Raw genomic sequence first — 21,941 nt, 5'->3', positions numbered from 1 at the left:
GGTGAATGGTCAGGCTGAACAATATCCCAGTATTAATTGGTGCCCTGGGATTTTGGGTGCTGCTTGGAGGAGCTTCCCTCTGCTTCTGAGCATTAAGTCACTCTGCAAATGTTTTTATTGTCTTAAAGACAATAAAATGCCTGTTTACATAATTACTAATGTAATAATTGCAGTGGAATTGAGCCCTGAAAGTTGGTGGATCTTTGTGAAACTCTGAACAAAGGAAGCCCGTCAGGTTCTTGTAACTTGTATAAATATAAGCCTCTGGAACAATGTAACTGACAGAAATCCCACAAAAACGTCCCAGTTAATGGATTGTCTGTTTGCAGCACTCTGTAGGGTTACAGAAATGCTGGTGGCTAATTGCAGCCTTGCAGATGGCACCAGGAGGGATGGATTTGTGCTGCCTTCCTTTGGCTCCCTGCAGTTCAGAGCCAGGAACACTTTTTGCAGAGGGAGGAGAGTATCTGGCTGCTTTTTGGGTGCCTTGCTGGGAGAATTTCAGGTATTGACAAAACTTACACGTAAGTTGTTAACAAGGATGTTTTCAGAGCTTATTGCGAGTTTCTTTTGAGGAGCGCTTTATTGTTTTAATGGGAAAATGAGGTGGGGATTGTGACCTGGGAGATGGCAGAGAACTGCCTGTGCTTCCTTCTCTTCCTCCTCCTCATGACCGGCTCTGCTGGGGCACAGCAGGGAGAAGGGAGGGAGGAGGAAGAGGAGAAGGAGCCTTCCCTGCAGCCAGGGACAGCCCCTGAGAGGGGCCAGTGCAGCTACTGAGGGGCTGTGAGTCAAGGAAAAGGTCCTAAAAATGAGGAAATTTTTAGGGAAACAGAGGAAATGGTCTATGGAAAACAGAGGAATAACATCTTGTTTCTGTGAGCTCTCCCCCTCTGCTCTTTGCTGCCTTTGGCCTTTTCCTTCTCGCCGTGAGCGTTCGGTGCGCGCGGCAGGGAGAGATTTCCCTCTGCGACATCGGGAGCCTTTTGCTCCCTCTCCAAACCTCATGGCTGCTTTGGGGGCCTGGTGCAGGGCCCAGGGAGGGGGTTTGCCCCTGTGAGCCCCTGAGCAGCGTGGCCGCTCTCTGGCTGGCAGGCCGGGTGTCAGGGAGCCGCCGTGCGCGGGCGGCACCTCGCCGTGCCCCGGCTCGTGTGTGCCGGGGCTGGGCAGCTCCCCGGGCAAGAAAAGGCTGCAGTCAGCACTGTGCAGCAGGGAGACAGCTCTGCTTGCCCTCTGCCCGTCCCTGCTGCAGCCCCACACACGGGCAGCCATCAGGGAAACTCCTCTGGGAGTGTTTGTGCTGCTGTGTCACGCCATTGGAGCTGTGCTGCTGCTGCTGGGGAGCTCACCCTGAGCTTGGTGGGCTTTGGGACTTGAGGAGACGTGTGTCACTGTGAGCACATCAGCATTTTGCTGCTGTGACCCTATCGCAGTGGCCTCTGCAGGCTCAGTCAGAGGTCGTGTCCCTGGCCAGTGTTTGTGCTGTGGATCTGGCCCCAGTGTGAGGCTGTGCTTTGAGTTCTGCACTGCACAGAGCTGTCCTTGCTCCCTTAATGTACAGGGAATTACATAGTGAGAAAGGTTTTGCAAGAGTTGATTAAAAACTATAAATAATAAAGTACAAAATTACAGGGTTTTTTACCTCTTTCCCCTCTTTTAATGTAACTATATCAGCTCTGAAAAGTGGTGGAAAAAACCTAAGAAAACAAGTAAGGAAGGGAATTGCATTTGAAATATCTTGATATTGCTCATGGGTGGCTTGAAGGGATGTACAGCCCGTCAATGCTGTGTGACAAGGAGATCTTTTCAGACCAGGACTGTCTTTGATGGCAGAACATCAGAGGTCCCCAGAGCACATGTAGGGCAGGCTCTGTAGTAGGGAGCAGAAAAGTTTGAGGTGAAACCCCCTGCACTGGCACAGAGGTTATTGCCCCCCAGAAGGAGATGCAGGGGCTGGTGCAGAGCCATGGAGTGTTTGTTTAGCTCTGTTGTAAATGTGTCCTTTGCTTCTCTCTCTTTAAAGGGCTTCCCTTGGAAGTGGCAGCAGTCACTGTGTGTCTGAGGTGCATCTCTCTCTGCAGAATAGTCACTGCTCTGCCCTGGGTCTGCAGGATCAGTGTGAGACGTGGCTGTGGCTGCTGGTGCAGGGGAAGGCACGGGACAGTCGCCTCTCCTGGTGGAAAAGTGTCTTTCAGGAGGAAATTCCTGGTCCCTGATGTTATTTTTAACACCCTTTGGAGTAAAAGCTGCTTTCAGCACTAGCACAGTGGGGGCTGTGTGCATGCAGACAGAAGCAGTGCTGCGAGGTTACTGGGAGAGCCTGGATGTCCCTGCAGCCTGGAGGTGGCTCTGTGGGGGGACAGAGGCCACTCAGGTGAATTCAGGAGCTCAGGTGGGTCAGTAATCCCCCTGTAGCACGGGCAGGGTGCCTCTGGTCAGTGTGTGCGCAGATAGACTGAGTGTGCATCTGATGCAGGGTTTGCTTTCATTTGGCTGGGAGTGCTGCCACAGAAAGCACCAGTGGCTTTGGCAGCCACTAAAATCATCTCCTGCTCTTTAAATGTAGAGAGGAAACTGGATCTTTTCTTGCAGGGCTGTTTTGGAAAAGTGAAGCACTGAAATGATGGAATGGCACTAGCTGAGAATGTCAGTGACAGGTTGGAGAAGCCCTTTGAGGTATGGGGTCCAAGCTGTGCCTGCTGTCACCAAGTGCCATGGGCGCTCATTAATTACAGTGCTGGGTGGATTTGCTGTGGTTTTGTTTGGTGGTGAGGCTGGTACCTCACCAGCCTGGCATTTGGAGGAGGCATAGCTGTTGTTTTATGAGCAGTTTGAATTCCTCACACATATTTTAGAATGCTTAAAAAAAATTTCCCACTTCTTCGTACTTCAGCTCAGTGTTTTGTTTGTGTGACTGTAGCCAGCATGAAAAGGAGTGAGAGCCTGGTGCTGAAACATTCCCACTAGGGTTTGGAGCATCTCTGCCTGCTCCTTCTCTGGCGCTGCTTTTTGGGTCATTTTCAGGCAGAATTAGGCTGGAGCCGTGCAGGATGCCAGGAGCTCACAGGTACCAGCCCTGCAGCTGCTCACCTGGCACCCCTCACAGGCAGCTCCCCGTGCCAGCAACAAGATTCTGCCCTCACTGACCACAGATTGCAGAGCCAGAGCAGGACCTGCACCAACTGTGCAGGATTTGGTGTTGGTTTTTTCCTGCTGCTCAGGAGCAGCATGAGTTTGGGAAGGAAGAGCTGTGTCCCTGAGTGCAGCTGTGATCCCTGGGTCTCACTGAGGCTGGGAGGGCTCCAGGGCAGGGTTCAGCCCCCGCACCCCAGCTGGATGCCCTGCTCAGCTCCTCTCTGCTGTGCTCCATTTGACAGCAGCTTTGTTGTTCTGAACTCCTCTCAGAGTGAAGCCTCACTTCTGCTGAAGGTGTCTGCTCTGTGTTAACCTTGGTGAGGATTGCACGTCCCAGATGAGGTCAATGTCTTCTGCAGCATCAGTCAGTGCTGTTTCTGCTGGGCAAGTCCTGCTTGGTGCACCCTTTGATTTACATTTGCTTTTCTTGGCATTTCTGTCACACCCAGGGAGCTCATGGTCCTCTGGGATCAATGTGAGACACGAGGTCTGTGCTGTGCTCTGGCTCTTCCCAGCCTTGTGTCCTCAGCACAAGTCACCAGCACATTTCATTTTTATGTGTCTGCACTGAAAACATGAAAAGGCTTGATGAGGTAATTCTCTCCTCAGCACAACCTCTGTGCAAAGTTTCTTATGCAGATCATAATTCCTGTGCCACTTTTTGTCATCCTCAGCTGCGCTAGCAGTTTCCTGGAAAGGTGTCTTCTGCTTTTCCTCCTCTGGAAAATGGGTCATCTTCCTGCAGGGAGTGATCAAGAGCAGCAAGCAGAAATTAATTCACATTTTTCCCTGTGTCATTCCCTGTTCCATCTCCCAGCTGTGCTCCCCAGCCTTGCATCCATGGACAGACAGATGGACACATCGCTGCTGGGATCACTTGTTCTGTACTCCCAGGCAGGATCCTGATCCACAGGTTTAATGTAAAAATTCCTTCCCGCAGCCCTGTGGTTGCTTCTCTCCTGGGTTTGGGATGCAGATTGAAAGCTGCTGCTGACTGGCACGTTTCAGGCTCTGGATTTTGCTCCTGATAACCTCAGATGTGGTGATTCACATGCCTCTCCCACCATGCACTCCCTGGAAAAGGAGGCAAAGCCTTCATTTGAGTGGGAGGCCACCCTCAGAGCTGATGGGGATCAGCTTTCCCCCCCGAGCTGCCTTAGCCTGGCTTTTGGTACTTCTGCTTTTCCTCTCCAGAGCATTTGCTGATCCATCCCTTTCCCATCCTTCCCAGGGTGGGGGCTCACCTGAGCCTCAAAGGTGTCTTATTCTGGGATTTCCATCCCTTCTGGGTTCTGTCCCCTCTTTATTAAAGAAGCACCACCCAGCCATGTGGCCCTGGAGGTGTGTGTGCCTCCCTTGGGGTGGGAGAGCCGTGACTGGAACCAGTCAGCCCAGAGCAGCTGGTGCCATCAGGTGAGCCCAGATCCACTGGAGCCATCAGGTTGTGCCAGGTAAAACCTGAGTGTCTCATTCACCCTTGGCAGTGCCAGGCTGGTCCTGAGCCACCCAGCTTTGCATCCCTGCTGGGGCTGATATCAGGAGGTGAGCTCAGCAGCTACCTGGGCGCTGTGTCAGCATCTTCCCTTGTCCCTGCCCCACCAGAGAGCCCTGTCTGTGCTGCACTGCCATGCCAGGCTATAACCCCCTGGTTTTGGGAAGTTTAGGATGTTCAGTGCATGCTTTCTGCTGGTTCTGGACACAGAAAGCTGGTTCTGGACACTGCTTTCCTCCTTGGTCACCCCAAACCCTTTCCCAGTGGGATGTGGCTGTGCTGGACACTGTTCCCAGATGGAAGGGAGCCTGGCAGCAGGAATCCAGCCCTCCCTGCACTGCTGGCCTCCCCACCCCACCCCAGTGCAGTTTTAGTGCAGGATGAGTCCTGAGCAGTGCTGATTTCACCAGGAGCTCGCAGACAGACAGATCCTGGTGCCAAAACTTGTGCAAGGCCTGCTGTCATCTGCTAAGGACATCCTTTGCTCCAGTCCTTTTCCTCATTATGGAAGTTATTTTGCTGTCCTTTCTCCTGACTCTGAAGCAGTGATTGAGGAAGCTTACACAGCTCTGTGAGGTTCCTCACCCTCCTCAGAGAGAGAGAGCAGAAAGGGAAAAAAGCTCCTCTGATCTGCCTGTGTTTCACAGCAGCAGAAAGGGAGAGCTCTGCTGATCTGCCTGAGTTGTATTTCACACCGGTTTTTCCTCTGGAATCCCTCCCTAGTACTTAAGTCAGGGTATCTAAAATTAGATACTTCATATCTCAGGCACCATCTTAATGATCTGTGTGAGGTCTTTGGCATTGCTTGAAAATCAGATTACTTACCTCAGTGCTTCAGTGAGGAGATACAGCAAGCACTTCCTCTGCAATTCCCCCTACCACAATTATTGCCCTGAATTTTTTTCCACACATTTTAATCCTTCACATCCTGTCTGGTCGGTCACTCGAGCCAAGGGTTTCAGGTTTTATTGCTGGAGCCTGTGGTGCTGGCTGGTTCTTCTGTGCAAGGTCCCAGTCCTTGGCTGTACGGGGAGAGCTCCCCCAGATCCATGTGGAGGTCTGAACATTTTCTTGTTCCTTCTCAGTCTTTGGAGTGCATTTGGCACCTCCCACCCTTGCCGTGTATCAGCAGTTCTGGGCTCATTTGGCACAAGCAGAAAGCCCTTTTTAAGCTAAGTGCAATAACAATAACACAGAACCTAAAGGTAAATAAACAAGCCACACCTTATTTTTTATTTCAGCTGCATTTTGGGAATTCTTTTCGTTTTTCAAGTCTCATATAAATGTGCGCTCAGTGCTCAGAGCCTCCATGGAGGCCAAGGGGGCTCCTCCTTCCCTGCAGCTCCCTCCTGGCTGGGCTTAGGCTGCCCCACAGGCTCCAGGGAGTTGCCCTCGTGGCTTCCCATAGATTTGCTTATGTCTGATGATCTGAAATTAGAATCCTTCCCCTGCTCTGCCCTTTGCTGGAAACGTGTAAAACCTTGCAGATTCCCCCCCAGGCTATAAAGGGGGATTTTCCCACCATTAAAAATAAAAGGGAAGGGAAGGAGAAAGAGTTAAAACATGCTCAGATAGTTGTAAAAATGATTGAAAAACAAACAAACCCACAGCGGTGTCAATTATTCACATGCCCTCTATAAATAGAGAAACCCTGGAGAGGGGGCTTTCCCTTGGGCTACCTGCTCTGCTCTTTCATTAATTTATTGCCACGGTGCTTTCTCAGTGCTGTGCTCCTGGTTCTGTTTCCTTTAGCTGGATTTGGGGATGGCTGGCTGTTGCCTCTGTGGGGGTTTAAGGTCTCTCAAACACAAACCTTGCTCCCTCCTTCTCTTCTTGCCTTCTCTCCCCTCCCTTGGGAATTGTCGTAGGGGCGGTGCTGCAGCTGGAGGAGCAGGGCTGCCCACACCTTCCCCTTCAGGAGCTCAGCTCTAAGGGAGTGTGGGTTTATTTTTCCTTGCCCTCCTCTTCATCTGGAGCATCACCAGCATTGTTCTGGCAGCCGTGACAGACACGGAGGGTGAGTGCTAGCGAGACACTTGGGAGGGGTTGTGCAGCTGGAGCTCCTCCTGCCCACTCCTGGGGGTGGGTGGATGGATGGATGGATGGATGGATGGATGGATGGATGGATCCCTGACCTGCCTGCATGGTCACTGCCCTCACACTCCAGCTTCAGGAGCAGCCACTCTCCTCAACAGGTACTATAAGCTGTGCTTGGCTTGAGATTCATTTTTCTCTCGGGCAGCGCTCGGTTTGAAATTAATTTTTCTCACAAACAAAAAGCTTCTATGGCATTTTAAATGTCACAGAAAGAAAACACGGGGAGGAGCACGTTTGTCATTTATTTTTGCTGCTTTAAAAGTCAACCAGCTTCTGCAATGCTCTGAAGTTGGTCTCGGGGCTCAGTGTCTAGATGGAGAGTGGGGAAGCTTGGAGCATTTTGGAGTTGCATTTGTGAACAAAGATCTGGGCATAGGGCAGTCTCTTATCCATCCATCCGTCTGTCCATCCAGCACTGGTCCAGCCTCACCTCAGGGCACAGGGGCAGCTTTGGGCGCCACAGTTTGAGAAGGATCTAGAGCTATTGAAGAGCATCCAAAGGAGGGGCACGAGGATGGTGAGGGGTTTGGAGGCTTGTCAGGGTGTCTGTGCAGGGCCAGGAGCTGGACTCTGATCCCTGTGGGTCCCTTCCAGCTCAAGGTATTTTATGCTCCCTCTCCTGTGGGTTTTGTTTTGCAGAGGGCAGCCCAGGGACGGGGGATGGGGAGAGGCAGAGCCCTGGAGCGCAGGAGAGCATTTACCTCGGTCTCAGGGCAGGGCATTGGCTGGGCTGATCTCAGCAGCAATTCATATTAACTAACTGACTATTAAATAGGAAAATGTGGCCTCCAGTCACAAAGCAAGGGCCTGATTGTCCATTTCAGGAGATGGGATTGAGCACTGGAGTTACAGTGGTGTGAAACTGGGATCATGGGTGGGGAACACAGCCCAGAGCTGCTGATGGATATTGAATGGTTTCTGTATAGAGTGCCTACTGCTCCTGTCTGTGTATGCACATCCTGCTTGATGGTGGAGGTACCAAGGGCTTCTCCAAACTGCATCAAGATTTGCTTAACAACCAACTGATTGCATTTGAAGTCTGACAAAAGCAATGCCTCATAAAATGAAAAAGTAAAAATAGAACTGAAAGAGAGCTGTCGTCCCTCTGGCCAACTTTTCCTGTTCACTGGACAAGGGGATGTATTTGCATAGCGATTTTGTTTCATTCTGGAAAGGAAAGGTTGTGCTTTGGAAAGGAGGCTCTAGAAAGCTGCAGTTTCCATGTTTTTCATCCATTAATGGAAGGGTGTCCACACTGTCAAGCAAACAGAAAGCAGGTGTGCTGGATTTTTCTCCAGACTCTTGTCACTGCAGACTGCTGCAGCCCCTGGCAGCCAGAGCTCTGTGCTGTACCTGGAATCCCAGGTAGCAGATGTGAGCAATAACAGGGTGCTCCTTTACTCTGTTCTGCTCCCCTCTCTGTGTTCAGTCCGTGCATGGAGGTTTCCTGTGCTCCCAGCCAGGCCTGGCAGTCCTGTGGGAAGCCCTTGGCCTGGTTTTGGAGCTGTTTTGTGGCTGTGCAGTAAATACAGCTGTGCTGCCTCCAGAGCACGGGAGCTGCTCTGACGTGTGCAGGGCTGGCTCGCACCCACCAGGGACGTGTCTGAGCATCAGCAGCACTCGGTGCTGACAGGGATGTTCTGTCTCCAGTGTGCAAGTCTGAGAAGCTTTATTTGATTTTTTTTTTTTTAATCAGAGCAGTTGATCCGCGTGTTGATGTTTACAATGTCCATCTCCCCTGAGAACAGGCTGGTGGTCACTGGTCAGCTTTTCCCTTGGCTAGCATCCGTGGAGCAAACGTGTCCAGAAGGGGCTTTGTGCTGGAAGGGAAGTGAGTGATGTGGCTGTGCTCATGTTTGCTTCAGCCCTTCCTCCTGGGAAATCACTTTTTTGCCTTGTTGGACCTTCCTAGACCCTGCTGGAAGGGAGGCTTTGCTGGAGAACTCCAGAAATTCTCCAGCAGCAGAGCCTGGGCTGTTGGAATGAGCCAGGACACTGAGGACTGTTCAGTGCACATTAATGTCAGACAAAGCATAAAAAACAAATGTTCTTCTTGAAAAGTACGAATTGGTTTAATTTAGGACAGACTGTCTGAGGTGGAAAAGTTAATGGGAGCAAAACTTTTCAGGAAAGAGTTGATGGGTAATGATAAATCCTTGTTTTCTGGAGGAGCTTGGTGCCCAGTTCTCAGCTGTTCATGGCAAAGGTTTTTGCCAGCCCTTCAGATGTACTGGAACAGTGTGAGGGTTTGGATAGTGCAGGATCCAGGTGTAAACATCCCCTTTTATCAAAGGACTGCCGGGACAGAAGGGGTTCTGCTGGAGGAGCACAGGTGGTGTGTGGAACAGGCTGCCTTGGAGCTGCTTTCTCAGAGTTTTTGTCGCCCCAGAGCAGAGTTTAGGGTTACAAACTCCACAAAAGCCACGTCAGGGTGGAAGGTCTGACAGAATGCTGGGCTGTGTTTGCTTTGCTCCTCTTTTGGGCAGGTTTTTTGGTCAGTAGCAGGCAGACCTGGGCAGAGATGGTCACAATTCCCTTTCCTGGAGGTGAGGAGTGCTCGTGGCAGGGCTGCTCCCTGTGTGGTGGGTGCAGGTGGGGAGCCTCCTGCCTCTAGGACCTTTTTTGTCAGCAAGATTCCCCTCTTGGAAAGCATTGGCAGCTGGCATGATGATGAGTCCATTTCAATATAAATGAGCTTCATTTTATTAATTTCTGCCAGCTCCTGAGCAATTCATGAACTGCTTTTCAGATCTCTACCAACAGCTTGGGGGAAGAGGGGGAGGTAGGGAGCAAAGAAGGGAACATGAAGGAAGAGAAAGAAAACGAGGACGTTTTTAATTTTAAAAAGAGCCAGTGACTCTCATCTCCTTTGAGAATCCAGCCAAGAGTGAGGATCACACTTTCCCCACCAAGCAGCTCCAAGAACATGAAGGGCAGCAGTAATCCCTCCCCAGGTTTTTGCTCCTTGGGACCTGTGGAGAAGTTTGTAACTCTCCCAAGTTTGTGTTCAGCATTGAGATGATGTTTTAGTGCTGGTGCCTGGCTGGGAGAAGGTTGAGTAAGGTGAGAGCTGGATTGGGAAAGCACTCAGCCCCTGCCAGGCCTGGATGGAGCTGGGCTCCTTGCAAGGATGCTCGCCAGTGGTACCAGGCCTGGAAAGGGCTGGGATTTGATGCCCACGTGAGCTCAGTGGCTGACTCAAGGACTGTCCTAAGGATTGTCTCAGGTCTAGGTGAGCACAGACTCATCTCTTGTATCTGCACTTGTGTGAGCACAATTAACCTGAGAACCCTTGCTCACAAAACCAGATGTAAATGCTCTGCCCCAAATGGCAGTGAAATCCCTGCCTGGCAAACCTCCCTTTCCATGAGTGGGACAGCGTGCAGGGAAACCTCCTGTGAGACCTCCTGGGTGGCTGGGCTCCCCTTGCTGCCAGAATGCAGCCTGCTCTGCTGGAAGGTGCCTCTCTTGGTGCTCATCCTCACGTGCACGTGTGGTTTTGGCCCTGAGCTCAGACAGACCGGCCTCAGCAAGGCAAGGTTAAAGTTTGGGGGATTTTGGTTGGGAAGAGGAGCTCTCCATGTCCCGTGGCTGGTGGTGCTTGACTGGGTTTTCCATTTATTCTGCCACCATCAGCTCTCACCACCTGAACTTTGCCCAGTGCTCCTTAGGTAAGTGCTGATGAGCGGCCCCTGCAGAAGATGCTCTGTGCAGCCCTCCCTGCTAACCCTGCTCTGTCTGATTTGTTTTTCTCCCCTTTCTCCCCAGGTTTTTGGCATGTAGGCATAGACTCTGAGGCGGGAGCGATGGAGTCGCTGAGTGGCAGGTGCTGACAGCTTCCGCAGCCCCAGTAACTGCTCCCTTTGGGGTCACTTGCAATTCTGTACCTCTCAATGCCACAGCTCTCTGGGGGAAGGTTGCGCTGGATACCGGGACTGCCTCGGAAGGTACAAGTGCCTCCCTCGTGTTTCTGCAGGGCTCTGCTGGGCTCTGGGCTGCTGGGAGGGCGAGGGACGAGCTGCATGGCTGGCTGCTGGGCTGGGGGTGCCGTCCCTTCCTCCTTCCTCCTCCTCTTACTCGAGCTGGGTCTTTCTGGAGTCATCCCGTGCTTTAGCATGTCTGAGAGCGGCTCACAAAAAAAAAGAAGTGGTTGGTGAAGAGGTTCTGATGTGAAAACAATGAAATATGGGGGTTTTTCTGGAGTCCATCCCATGCTTTAACGTGTGTGAGAGTGGCTCACAAAAAAGAAGTGTCTGGTTAAGAGGTTCTGATGTGAAAACAGTGAAATACAGGAGTCTTTCTGGAGTCCATCCCATGCTTTAGCACGTGTGAGAGCAGCTCGCAAGAAAGAAGTGGCTGGTGAAGAGGTTCTGATGTGAAAAAAATGAAATACGCCGCTGGAGTTTCTGAGAAACTCCAAGGCTTTTTGTGGAATTTCAGCCTCTCTGTTGCCCTTTTGAAAAAGCGCATTTTAATTACAAGAAAATGTGTGTGTTCACACTCGGTTATTAGTCTTGTACATTTTTCTGTGTGGTTCTGGTGAGTTCAGTGGAAATCTTTGTTGTTGGCTGGCAGATTTTAGCAGAAGTTTATTTCTGTAGGCTCACTGCCCGCTGTGGATTTGATCATTGTTCTGGTTCTCACAGCCTTCGAGCTACGCTCCAGGAGAAAAATACAGATTTGTCACCAGGGCCTCCCACTAGAATCTAATTTTAAATTTGCAATCTGTTGTCTTGTGAGGTGCTTCAAATTTGGTTGGAAATTTAGTGTTTTTCAGATATGCTCCTGGAGTCTAGTGGTCCAGCCTTTTGCAGGTTCAGGGGTTAGTAACATAGGTTTAATTGAAATGAGTACTCTGGTTTTGTAATTATTTTAAGAAATAATTTAATACCGGAGCAGGGGAAGGAGAATTACTGTTTTAAAAGGAAATTGTGTTCTCTGAGTGGGCCATCATCAGTGGTCATCTAGAATGTGATAATTTATGTGTAACCATTTCTTGTAAGAGTCATCCAGCAAAACCTCAGCAGTTCAGCTGGAGGTCAGGCTGCTTTTCCCACATACCCAGTCTAGGGAACACTGATTTTCCTGCAGAATTCATGCTTTCCCTGCTGGCAGCCTAGTCTTGATGTCAGTCTGAAGTTTGAGCTTTCAAAAAGCATATCTCAGCCCTCTGTCCTGTCTCTGGATGTGCAAGCTGGCTTGAAGGTGGCTTTGTTGAAGTCACCGCATTTCTGATGTTTTCCCAGGAAGGAGCAGGATTTCTGGAAGAGAGAGCCCTTTCCCAGCATGGATGGTCAGGCCACCTCTTTGGGGATGTGCAGGCAGAGCTGCCACCCCTCCTTTGCCTGGCTGGGGCTGCAGATACGAATCTGCATCCTCAGTGAGTGCCTGAGTCAGGGCAGGGCGCTGGTGCCTCTTCAGGAGACGTGCCTGCCTCCCTGCTTTGCTTCTCAAGCCTCTCCCTCCCAGAGAGAGAAAGAGAGATTTCGTCAGAGGCCCTCTGTTCCCACAAAAAGTTTGGGTTCCGATGAATCAGCATTTTCTGCTGGAAACACCCAGCCAGCCGTGCTCACAGCCCCTGCGAGGTTCAGGGTCACTCACAGCAGATTGCTCCCACCGCCACAGACCTGTCATAAGCATGCAGATGTGTCACACTGCATCTGTGTCACATCCTGGTGGTACCTTGATGGCTCTTTAGTGGTGGCCTGTGCGTTTGGCAGCCGAGCTAACAAGGGGAGCCTTTGTCCTAGCAGCGCTTGCGTGCAGCTCCCATTAACATTACTCATTTTCTTAATTTGATACAGATTTTTTTCACGGAGTGTGCTAAATGCAGTTAAGGCACAGACAGGCAGCATCTGGCAGTCGTAGCCGAGCACTCTGAGCCGCTGCTGCCCCAGGGTGTCTGCTGTGGCCCGTGGGAGGGGGAGGCTGGGGCTCCCCTGCCCTGCCCAGCTCTGCTCTGGGGATGCTGGAGTCTGTGCAGGGCCAGTTCCCCTCTCAGGGCTGCCAGCTCGCCTCTCAGCTCACCTCTCAGCTCTCTGCTGCCAAAAAACGAGGAGGTGTCACTCTCCAGAGGCATTGTCCCCTGCTGTCCCTGCTGTGTCCCCAGACAGGCACCGTTGTTCTGCCTCTGGCACGTGCCAGGCCAACTAGCTCAGCAAAAACGGGCAAGTTTTTATTTCTGTTGGCTTTTCTTTCCCCCCAGATTTATTTTCTGCTGTTTTAGTGGACTCTGCTGCACGAGCACTCGATTTGGTTCAGGGTAGCTGGTGGGAATGCCCAGCCAGCCATGCAGGAGGGAGGCAGAAATGGGGTGACAAGGCAGGATTTGGGGGTGTTCCTTTCAGAGGAGCCCCTCAGCCTGACCTGCTGGGGTTGAATGTCCCACCCAAGCTGTGTCCTGCCTGTCCCATGGAGATGGGCTCTGCCAGGGGATGGTGACAAACTTGGGGATGGCACTGTCTTGCATGTCATGCAGGCACTGGGCAGCGTTTGGGAATTCAGTGGGATCAGGCAGGGCCTTGCCAGGGTGCAGGAGTGAGGTGTGGGCTCACTGACAGCCGTTTGTGGATTTGCAGACTCGTCACCCAAAGCAACAATCCACTGAATTGAAAAAGGGTCGGCTCTTTGCTTTGAAGTCTGACACTTCTTGACAGTCTCTAGCAGATACTTCATTGTGTGAAATCACTCCCTGAGCATTCCTTCTGTGGAGAGAAGATTTGCCTCCTTCTTTCCAGGAGAGTGTTATTTCCTCTGGGATGCAGCGTGAGCTGCTGCTCCTTTCCTCACCGAGCCCACTTGTGCTCCTGTTGCTTGTCTGGCTTGGGGAAATCTTGCCTGGTGTGCTTGGAAGGTAAAGAACCATTGCAGGTTTCAAGAGGACTTTTAAAACTGCTCATTCTCCTTAGGGTGAGAAGTAAGGGGTGGCTGGAGATGAGATGGATGGCTGAAGGCTGGGGATAAAGGGTGGAAAATCCCCCCAGATGGAAGTGTGGTCAGCAGGAGCCAAAGCAGGAAAGCATTGCCCTGAGAGGGTTTCTTTTGTGGGATGGAAGCACTGAGGGCTTGTTTTAGATATCTGCAGAAGAAAAGATGCAGGTTTTGTGCTTTAAAATGTTGAATAGCCAAAAGCTGGCTGATGGTTTTTCAGTCTGTATCAAAGAGCTGTAGCTCTTGGGAGATAATGAACCCTTGTCTAGGGATTGATAAAGCTGTCTTTTTCTTTTTTGTTTTAAGATTTAAACCTGCCCTTTATTCTTTGCTTTTATTTTTCTAAACAAGTCATGTCAGCCAAAGGGAGTTGTGCCATTCATTTCAGTAGATGTAGGGCATTTCCTGCTGTAGTTTATTTCACCTGCAATTGCATTTATGTTCAGTGCAGAAATGCCCAGATATTGACGGTGTTGTCTGTTGCTCCAGTACTGAACAGACTGCTAGCCTCAGCCATGAGGAGCTTTGCTGGGCAGGGAGCAGGGGCACAGTCCTCCTGCTGTGGTCAGAAGTGTCAGTGCAGAGCTCAGTTCTGCCGTGCTGTCCTGTTGTTTGGTGCCATCAGTTCCTCACTTTCCATGTGTTTATGTGGGGCTCATTCAGTTCTGTGCAGCAGCAGTTGTGTGTATACAGATAGTGAGGGGAAACGGGTGGTTGCATTCATTCTGCCAGCATCTGGGTCAGTACCCACCAGCATCCTGGCAAGGGAGAGGAAATTGCCCCAAGGAATTAAAAACTCCAGATTATTTTACTGTCAGGGCAGCTTTTTTATTGTCAACCAAAACTGACGGAAATGCCTCAAAACAAAGAAGTTTTGTCTTGGAATTTCTTTTCAAGACTGATGGACTATTTTTCTCTATGTAGCTGTCTCGTGTGTAATTCAGGGTTTAATTTTGAACTTTGGCGTTTACTTTTCTTCTTCTTGCTGTCAGGCCAGAGGGGAAGGACCCAATACTACTGATAAAATATTTCTGACATTTGTTGAGTGAGATCACAGACCTCAAAGTGTTTCCCAAGGTTGAATCAGATCATCACTCCCACCTCCTGGATGGGAAACCTGTTCCACGGCGGGACGTGCACAGCTGAATAATGCAGGAGGCTGGGGCTGGGGACACCAACCCCGTCCCTGCGTTCCAGCTCAGATCAAAGAGCTCAGATCTGCTTATCTGCTTCTGAGGGAGTGGGAAGGAAAGGTTATTTTTGTCTAGTCTGAGTCACTCATGCTAATTTATTTTTCATAATATGGCTTTCTTGTGGGGGACTCTCGGTACCTGCCTAATGTTGCACAGGTTTTTTGTTCCAGAAATCAAACCTGTCATTAGCTTGCTGCCAAACGGGTGGGTTTGTACTTTGCTGTTTGGTGCTTTGCTTTGCAGTTCCTAGCCAAAAAAAAGGTGAAATCTCAGCTAAAGGTGTACATGCCTCTCCTTTTCAGCATCTGTTACCTGCAGATAAACAAGAGCTGTTGATTTTTTGAGTCTGTTGGCTGGAATGGCGGCGCTGATGCTGAGGGTCGGGTGAATGCGCACAGAGCGGAGATGGCACTGTGGTGCTAAACTGGTTCCAGTTCACACCGAGCTGCAGGATTCAGTCCTTTGCCCCTCTGCACTCTTGGTTTACACAAGTTTGTGTGGCTGTTTGCTACCTTCTGATTTAACTGCATTTCTAGGTTTGCTGGTCCAGCCGCTGGCTCCTGTCATTAATTAATCTGTGGGATTATTGCCGCAGTTAGGGCAGTCCCTGTGAGAATCTGAGGTGTGGGTTTTGAGACAGGCTGGGTAATTAATGAAATTAAGAAATGAGTTGTTGGTGCATTGGGGTGCCCACGTGCCTCCCTGCCCTAACGCTGTGTCCCTTGCAGACCGTGACGCCATGGGCAACGCGGAGAGCCAGAGCGTGGAGCAGGCCCTGTACGGGGACAAGCAGCCGGCGCTGGGCCGCAAGCACACGTCGCGCTCGCTGCGCCTCTCGGGCAAGGCCTCGCGCCGGGCGCGCCACGCCTCGTCGGGCAAGGCGGCGCACCACCGCGGCTCCGAGGTGAGCACGCGCTCCAGCAGCACGCCCAGCATCCCGCAGTCGCTGGCCGAGAACGGCCTGGAGCCCTTCGCCGCCGCCGAGGCGCGCCTGGAGGACTTCGGCAGCGCCACGTGGGCCGAGCGCGTGGACATGGCGCTGCGGCCCGTCTCCTACCACACGGACTCGTCGGTGACGCCCAGCGTGGACAGCAGCACGGCGCTGACGGCCGCCTCCGTGCACAGCGTGCCCGACTCGGAGGAGAGCCGGCTCTACGGCGACGAGCCGCCCTTCCTGGCCGAGGCCGACGCGCGGGCGCTGCGCTACGCCGCCAACGGCGCCGCCTTCGCCGACGCCGCCGCCTTCAAGAAGAAGCGCTCCAAGTCGGCCGACATCTGGCGCGAGGACAGCCTGGAGTTCTCGCTCTCCGACCTCAGCCAGGAGCACCTGACCAGCAACGAGGAGATCCTGGGCCTGGCCGAGGAGAAGGAGGCCGAGGCGGCGCGCGGCCCCGAGGCGGGCGGCAGCCCCCAGCCCCTGGTGGCCTGCCAGCGGGCCAACTCCATGAGTGACCTGTACTCCCCCAAAACCCCCGGGGCCACCATCAACGGGGGGCCCCGAAACGCCTTCGGAGGGTACTGCCGGAGCCTGGTGTCCGACATCCCCGAGCTGGGCGGCCATAAGATGGCCTCGGTGGGCGCCGAGGACGCGCCCTCCTCCTACAGCAACTACAACACACTGCCCTGCAGGAAGTCCCACTGCCTCTCCGAAGGGGCCTCCAACCCCCAGATGAGCCATAGCAGCAGTATGCAAGGCAGAAGGGCAAAAACCACCCAGGTAAGGCCGTTTTCTGCTGTGCTTTGGCATTTGCTGGGCTGGGCCTATAGAGGAAGGTTTTCTGGGTTTCCTTCAACACTCCCTTTCTGAGCAGAGAGTTGTTTCCAGAACTAGCCAGTCTCCAGGGCTGGCTCTGTTCCATCACTGTCCCTCCTTGATCTGCAGCTCTCCTTGGACCTTTTGCACTGCCTCTGAGAAGGGGAAATGTGCATTTGCCAGCAGAAGATTTCCCTGCGTGTTTTGCAGTGCTGACGGTTCCTTTTTTTCCAGGGTAGCTGCCAAAGCTGATCACTCCTCTGCAGAGCTGTCCCCCATTCTGCCCTCTCTGCCTTGTCGCCCTCCCCTGCCTGCACTCGTGGCTGGAGGCAAAGAAAAAACCTGTCAGTGTTTCCCCTCCGTGCTAGACCCTCCCTGGGCTGAAATTTCACTCTTCTAATTAGCTGATGTTAGTTTCTGTGCAAAACATCTCCCTGAAACAGCACTGGCACTGCCAGGCCTGCTGTAAGCTGAGAAATGATGGAGTATGGAGATGTGTGGAGAAGATGCTGCTTCTCTGAGCCAGGGACAGCAGACACTCAAGGGAAGCTTGGCTGTCAGGTGCCCCTCCTGCACTCCAGACACCAGGCCTGTAATTTTGGGGCTTTCTTATGTTTTTCCATGTTTTTCCCTGTCCTGCCTGAGGGAGTTCCTGCCTCAGGCTGCAGGCAGTGGTTCTGCTGGCAGTTCAGTTGTAGACAGGGGCAGGAAGGAGTTCCAAACCCTGCCCAGACTCATGCTGGGATGGGGCTGCTCAGGGGCTCCCTGGCCATGCTTGATCTGGGGACATGGGCTGCTGCTAAATATAAAACTGGCATGCTGAAACAGATGCTGCAGCAGCCCACAACAGCAGCTTTGTTCTTCAAAATCAGCTCTTTGCTCTCCGAGGTGAAAAGCCTTTGGTGTGCCAGGGCAGGATAAAAACCTAGAGAACAAGAAGGAAAAAAAAAGGGTTTTGGCAGCCTTGGAGCTAACAGCTTTCCTGAAGATTGTTGGGTGCAGCCTGCTTTTGAGGGTATTTAAGGAAAAAGAGAATAGAGTCAGTGATGAACAGCCAAGCATTTGTTTCTCTTCTTGGTGCCTATGCTGGCATTCAGAAGATTCCTCCGAGGCATGTAGTGAAAGTCTGGAATTTAAGTAGTATTTTGTGAGGCCTCAGCCATACCCAGGGAAATTATTTCGTGGGGCTGGTTTCACTGGATGGATCTCCCGAGACAGGAGATGATGGCTGTAAGGAGTCTTAGCAGTGATTATTACCATGGATAAATTCAACAAAATTAAAGCTTTGCAAAGGTCAGAATTCCTCCTCCCAAGTCTTTAATCCCAGCAGCATCCTGTAAGTATAAGATAGTTGTCAGAAATGAAGTCATGGCAGCTCCAGCCTAGCCTGAGCAAGCTTAGGGAAATGACTCCCATTATGTGTTTGAAAAGGCAGGAATGAAGTCCAAATTTGCACACAAAGTGAAAGGAGTCCTTGGTGAGCCTGGTGAGGTGGCTTTGGATGGGGTGAGGGGAGGGAATGACCAGTCTGTGTCTGCAGCAGGTCCCCAGGCAGCAGTGTCTCACACTTTGCTCCTCTTTCCTTGGCACTGCTGGTGTGACTGAGGCTGTGTCACTGCCCTGCCCTTACTGTGCTCCTTGGCACTCTGCTGGCCTCTGCCAGCTGGCACTGGGCACCTTTGGGGCAGTTTTGTTTCCCTCTGCCCTCCCAGTCTTTCAGCCCTTTTATCTTTACACTCCTGATGACCCCATTGCCCCGGTGCCTGCCGTGTGTGTCCTCGTGCTGGAAAACACTTCCTGCTGTAAATGTGTGTTTTGGCCAGCCTTTTAAACTGCTTCCCCCATCCCAATCCCACAAAATCATTGTTAAATCTTAGGGCCGTGAGGCCACCACACAAAGGTGCCCCAGGGCCAAGTGAAATGGGGTGTTGGACACCTTTCCCTCTTGGCTTCAGGGCCAGTGAGGTGTCAGTGCTCCATGGAGTCACCTAATGGGTTCTCCTAGCCAGGAGGGAAGTTTCTGCCCAGATCCCTGCTGTCAGTCCTCACAGGACTTTGGGGCTGTGTTTGCCTGTGGTTTGTGGTTTTTTCCCCCACTTTTTGGAAAGCTGTAGCTGGGATATCTGCCTGTTTCTTTAGTCTCAGCTGCCCTGGTGCTGGAAGGGCCTGATGATCACTGGTGGCTGACTTTTGACTGGTTTAGTTCCTGAAGAAGGGTCTGAGAGCACAGCCTTGTGCCCTGGTGTTTGGTTCCCAGGTCCAGCCATCATTCCATTGCATGCTAATGAGCACCATCATGGTTCCTGTAAGTTAAATTTGCTGCAGGTTCTCACTAGCTGTCCTGGAAAAGCGCATCCCAGAAGGAAGGTGCCAGAATCATGGCTGGACATGTTTTGTTCTAATGCCTTATCCACGGGTTCTTTGCAAGTACGTGGTTTACATTAAAGGGAAAAACACAACACACCAAAACCGGGGAGGAAAATCTCTCCCCATCCAAATTTAAACCTTCAATTGAACGGTGGGAGTCCCTCTCCAGTAAAGGGAGGGAGCTTTTCCCCATGGAGAGCCAGTTCTGTTCAATGTGCACAAGTGATGAGTGCTCCCAGGGTGGCTCAGGGGCTCCCACGCAGCAGTTCTGCTTTCCCCAGCACTGTGCCATTGAGGGCTTAGCTCTGCCGAGCCAGGCTTCCCGGGGAGCCCTGCTGGGATCGCTTTGGCTTTCCGAGCCGAGCTGGTGTAGGTGGAAAGGCCTTAATTGGCTGCCATTTGCACCCTTTTCTCCGGGAATACGAGCTTGGATACAGCTTGTTCTGACTGTGGGTTGTGAGATCCCCAGGATCCCGCAGCCTGTTTTGTGGGATCCAGATTTTATTGAGCAGCCCTGTTGTGTCCTGGGGCAGCTAAACATCTGCCTGCAGGAGACTCCCTCCTCCTCATCCTCCTCCTCCTGGTAGACGTTCAGGGACAAATGTACCCCACGCTTGCCTGCTGTTGTGAGCCCTGATTGACATTTCAAGGAGGGAATTTCCCAGAGAAACTGTGGCTGCCCCTGGATCCCTGACAGTGTCCAAGGCCAGTTTGGACCAACCTGGGATAGTGAAAGGTGTCCCTGCCATGGCAAGGGGTGGAATGAGATGGGATTTAAGGTCCTTCCAACCCAGCCCTTCTGTGTTTCTGTGAACTAAGGGATGAAAACCTTGAGGTGTGATTCTCTGAATTAAGGGATGAAAACCTTGAGGTGTGTGGTTTTGTGCCCCTTCCAAGCCTGTCTTGCCACCTCCTTGTTCCATATTCCTTGTGAAGCTGAGTGGCGGGGAAGGAGCAAACTTCCTGCCTGACTCACGTGGAAGCTTCAGCGCCAGCCCCAGGCCGTGTCCTTGGCGTGGTAAATCCCCTTTTGTCCAATTTTCACATTTATTACTATTTTTAGGCCTCTCTAGGTAGCCTGCAGGAATTTGGGATCTCAAACCTTAAAAAAAAAAAGTCCTACATTAAAATTTTTGCAGAATATGCAGGAGATGAAACCAAGGGGGTTTGTGGGAATTAGATCAGGATGTACAGAGGAACCAGTCTAAAATGAGACAATCTTTCCAGCTGATATTATTTTTTTACTGTCTCAGGGAATTTCGTAACTGGTTACAGTGTTCCATTATGTTCTGTAGGATGGCTAAACTCCAGAGAGCTGACACTTGCTTTTAAGTTGTGTAAAAAAACTTTTTCCCCGAAATCATTTTGTGGCTTTGAGGATATAACCCCAGAATGGCAAAGGGCTACATAGGAAGCACCATCCAGCCCAGTACCTTGTTCCCCAAAACTGCTCAGGGAAAGGAAGAGATGGAGTATGGGGTGAATTTTCCCTCAGGGCGTTTTCCCCAAAGCCAGCAGGTTTAGAGATTCCTTCCTGTGCAAGGAATGCATCCAAGGCTCTTGGGCTGACCTGTCCCCCATGGATTCTCTTCTCTGAAATCATTTTCTGCTTCTGGCTTCCCCTGCATCCTGTTCACTCTCTGCAGAGCACTTGTGGCCTTCCAGCCCTCCTCAGCCATGGCTTTTCCAGCAGAGCATCTCCAGCAGCTGGAGCTCTGCTCCCCTCAAGGAATGCTGCCTGTAGCCTGGAAAACATGGCTGTTTCCAGCCCAGGTGTGATTCCCAATCAGATGGACCTTCAGTCTGAGCTGTCTGACTCCAGATGGAATGGAGGAAGGAACTAAAGACAGAGTTGCACCAATTCAGTGGTGATTGCTGGCACACAGGTTAGTGGGTAGCTAAGAGCAGGGTGCTGCTGCTTGGCAGCTGCACTGAGGGGCTCACTGATGTCAGAGATTCTTCCCAAGGGCTCAGTGTAGCCCAGGCCACGTTCCCAATCCCCAAAAGCTGGGACTGGGGCTGTTTGGCCCCCAAGAGCTGGGACTGGGACCGTTTGGCTCCCAAAAGCTGGCAATGGGACTGTTGAGCTCCGCTGGGTCACCTGCTGAGCCTCCAGGCAAACCAGCCTGAAAAACCAAATATCTCTGCCTTCAGCCCAGGCCCCAGGGCAAGGAAGGGCTGGGAACAGGCTGGGGGAAACAGAAACCATTCTTTTCTGGGGCAGCCCAGTCTTGCAGCAAGGCAAACTGCTCAGGAGTCCACATCTTGGTTCCTGGCCACAGCCCTGGAATGCCTGACCCAACGAGCTGTTTATGGCCTGGCTGACTGGAAGTGGATTCGGTGAGGAAGGTTGGATCAGAGCGCTTCAGAGGCAGACTCAGAGAGGTCTTTCCTGCCCTGTCACCCAGATGGAGGAGATTAGATCAGGTATTTCCTAGTCGGGATAGTTCTAAGCAAATAGTCACTCCCTTCAGAGCACACAGAGCTCTGCCCCAGCCTTGTCAGGGAAAGGAGCATGTGAAAATTGGTGTTTTGGTCTTCACTGGCAAATATTTTGATACTTTTTCAAAGACCTTAATTTGTTTTTCTTTCCTCTCTCTCGGCCGGAGGCCAAGGGAAATCAAATCACCAGCCCTGATATTTGATCTAGCTCCACTCAGGCGTGTTTTTTTAAACAGTAGGACTTTGTCATTCATACATTTGAAGCGTATATAACAACATTGGCAATAGCTGTATTCTCTGGGAAGCTCTACACCCTGCATGCTTTTACTTCCAAGCGTTTTGCACTTAGAAATCACAGCCAGGTTGCCCCAGCTGCTTGTTTGCTGGGCTGTGCTCACTTACACGGGTGCAATTTGCAGGAGTGCTCCTTCCCCGTGAAGTGCTCCGTGTAAATGCTCCTTTTCAGGGTGTGATGGGGTCCCTGGTTCTCCTCCCTGATGACAGGTATTATTTCCCTGCTCCCTGCAGCCTG

General features: G+C 51.7%; 1 protein-coding gene across 5 annotated transcripts in view; it reads left to right on the top strand.

Annotated features, from left to right (window-relative positions):
- The window catches only part of TIAM1 (TIAM Rac1 associated GEF 1), a 143,732-nt gene that overhangs the window by 57,035 nt on the left and 64,756 nt on the right, over nucleotides 1–21,941 (top strand). For 2 of the 5 annotated variants that reach the window (XM_054270204.1, XM_054270205.1), the window contains 2 exons: nucleotides 10,493–10,671; nucleotides 15,576–16,564. In XM_054270204.1, the coding sequence (XP_054126179.1) occupies nucleotides 15,587–16,564 (978 nt within the window). In that variant the 5' untranslated portion in view covers nucleotides 10,493–10,671; nucleotides 15,576–15,586. Of the gene's footprint in view, nucleotides 1–6,801; nucleotides 6,823–10,492; nucleotides 10,672–15,575; nucleotides 16,565–21,941 lie in introns of those variants that run through there. The other 3 variants (XM_054270207.1, XM_054270203.1, XM_054270206.1) reach the window with 2 other exon arrangements.

Source organism: Melozone crissalis, unplaced genomic scaffold (genome assembly GCF_028551555.1).
Source record: "Melozone crissalis strain CALT ecotype California unplaced genomic scaffold, PUWL_Pcris_2 ptg000009l_1, whole genome shotgun sequence".
Classification (NCBI taxonomy): Eukaryota; Metazoa; Chordata; class Aves; order Passeriformes; family Passerellidae; genus Melozone; species Melozone crissalis.
Note: the sequence above shows the minus strand (reverse complement) of the source record. Positions and strands in the feature narration are given on the sequence as shown.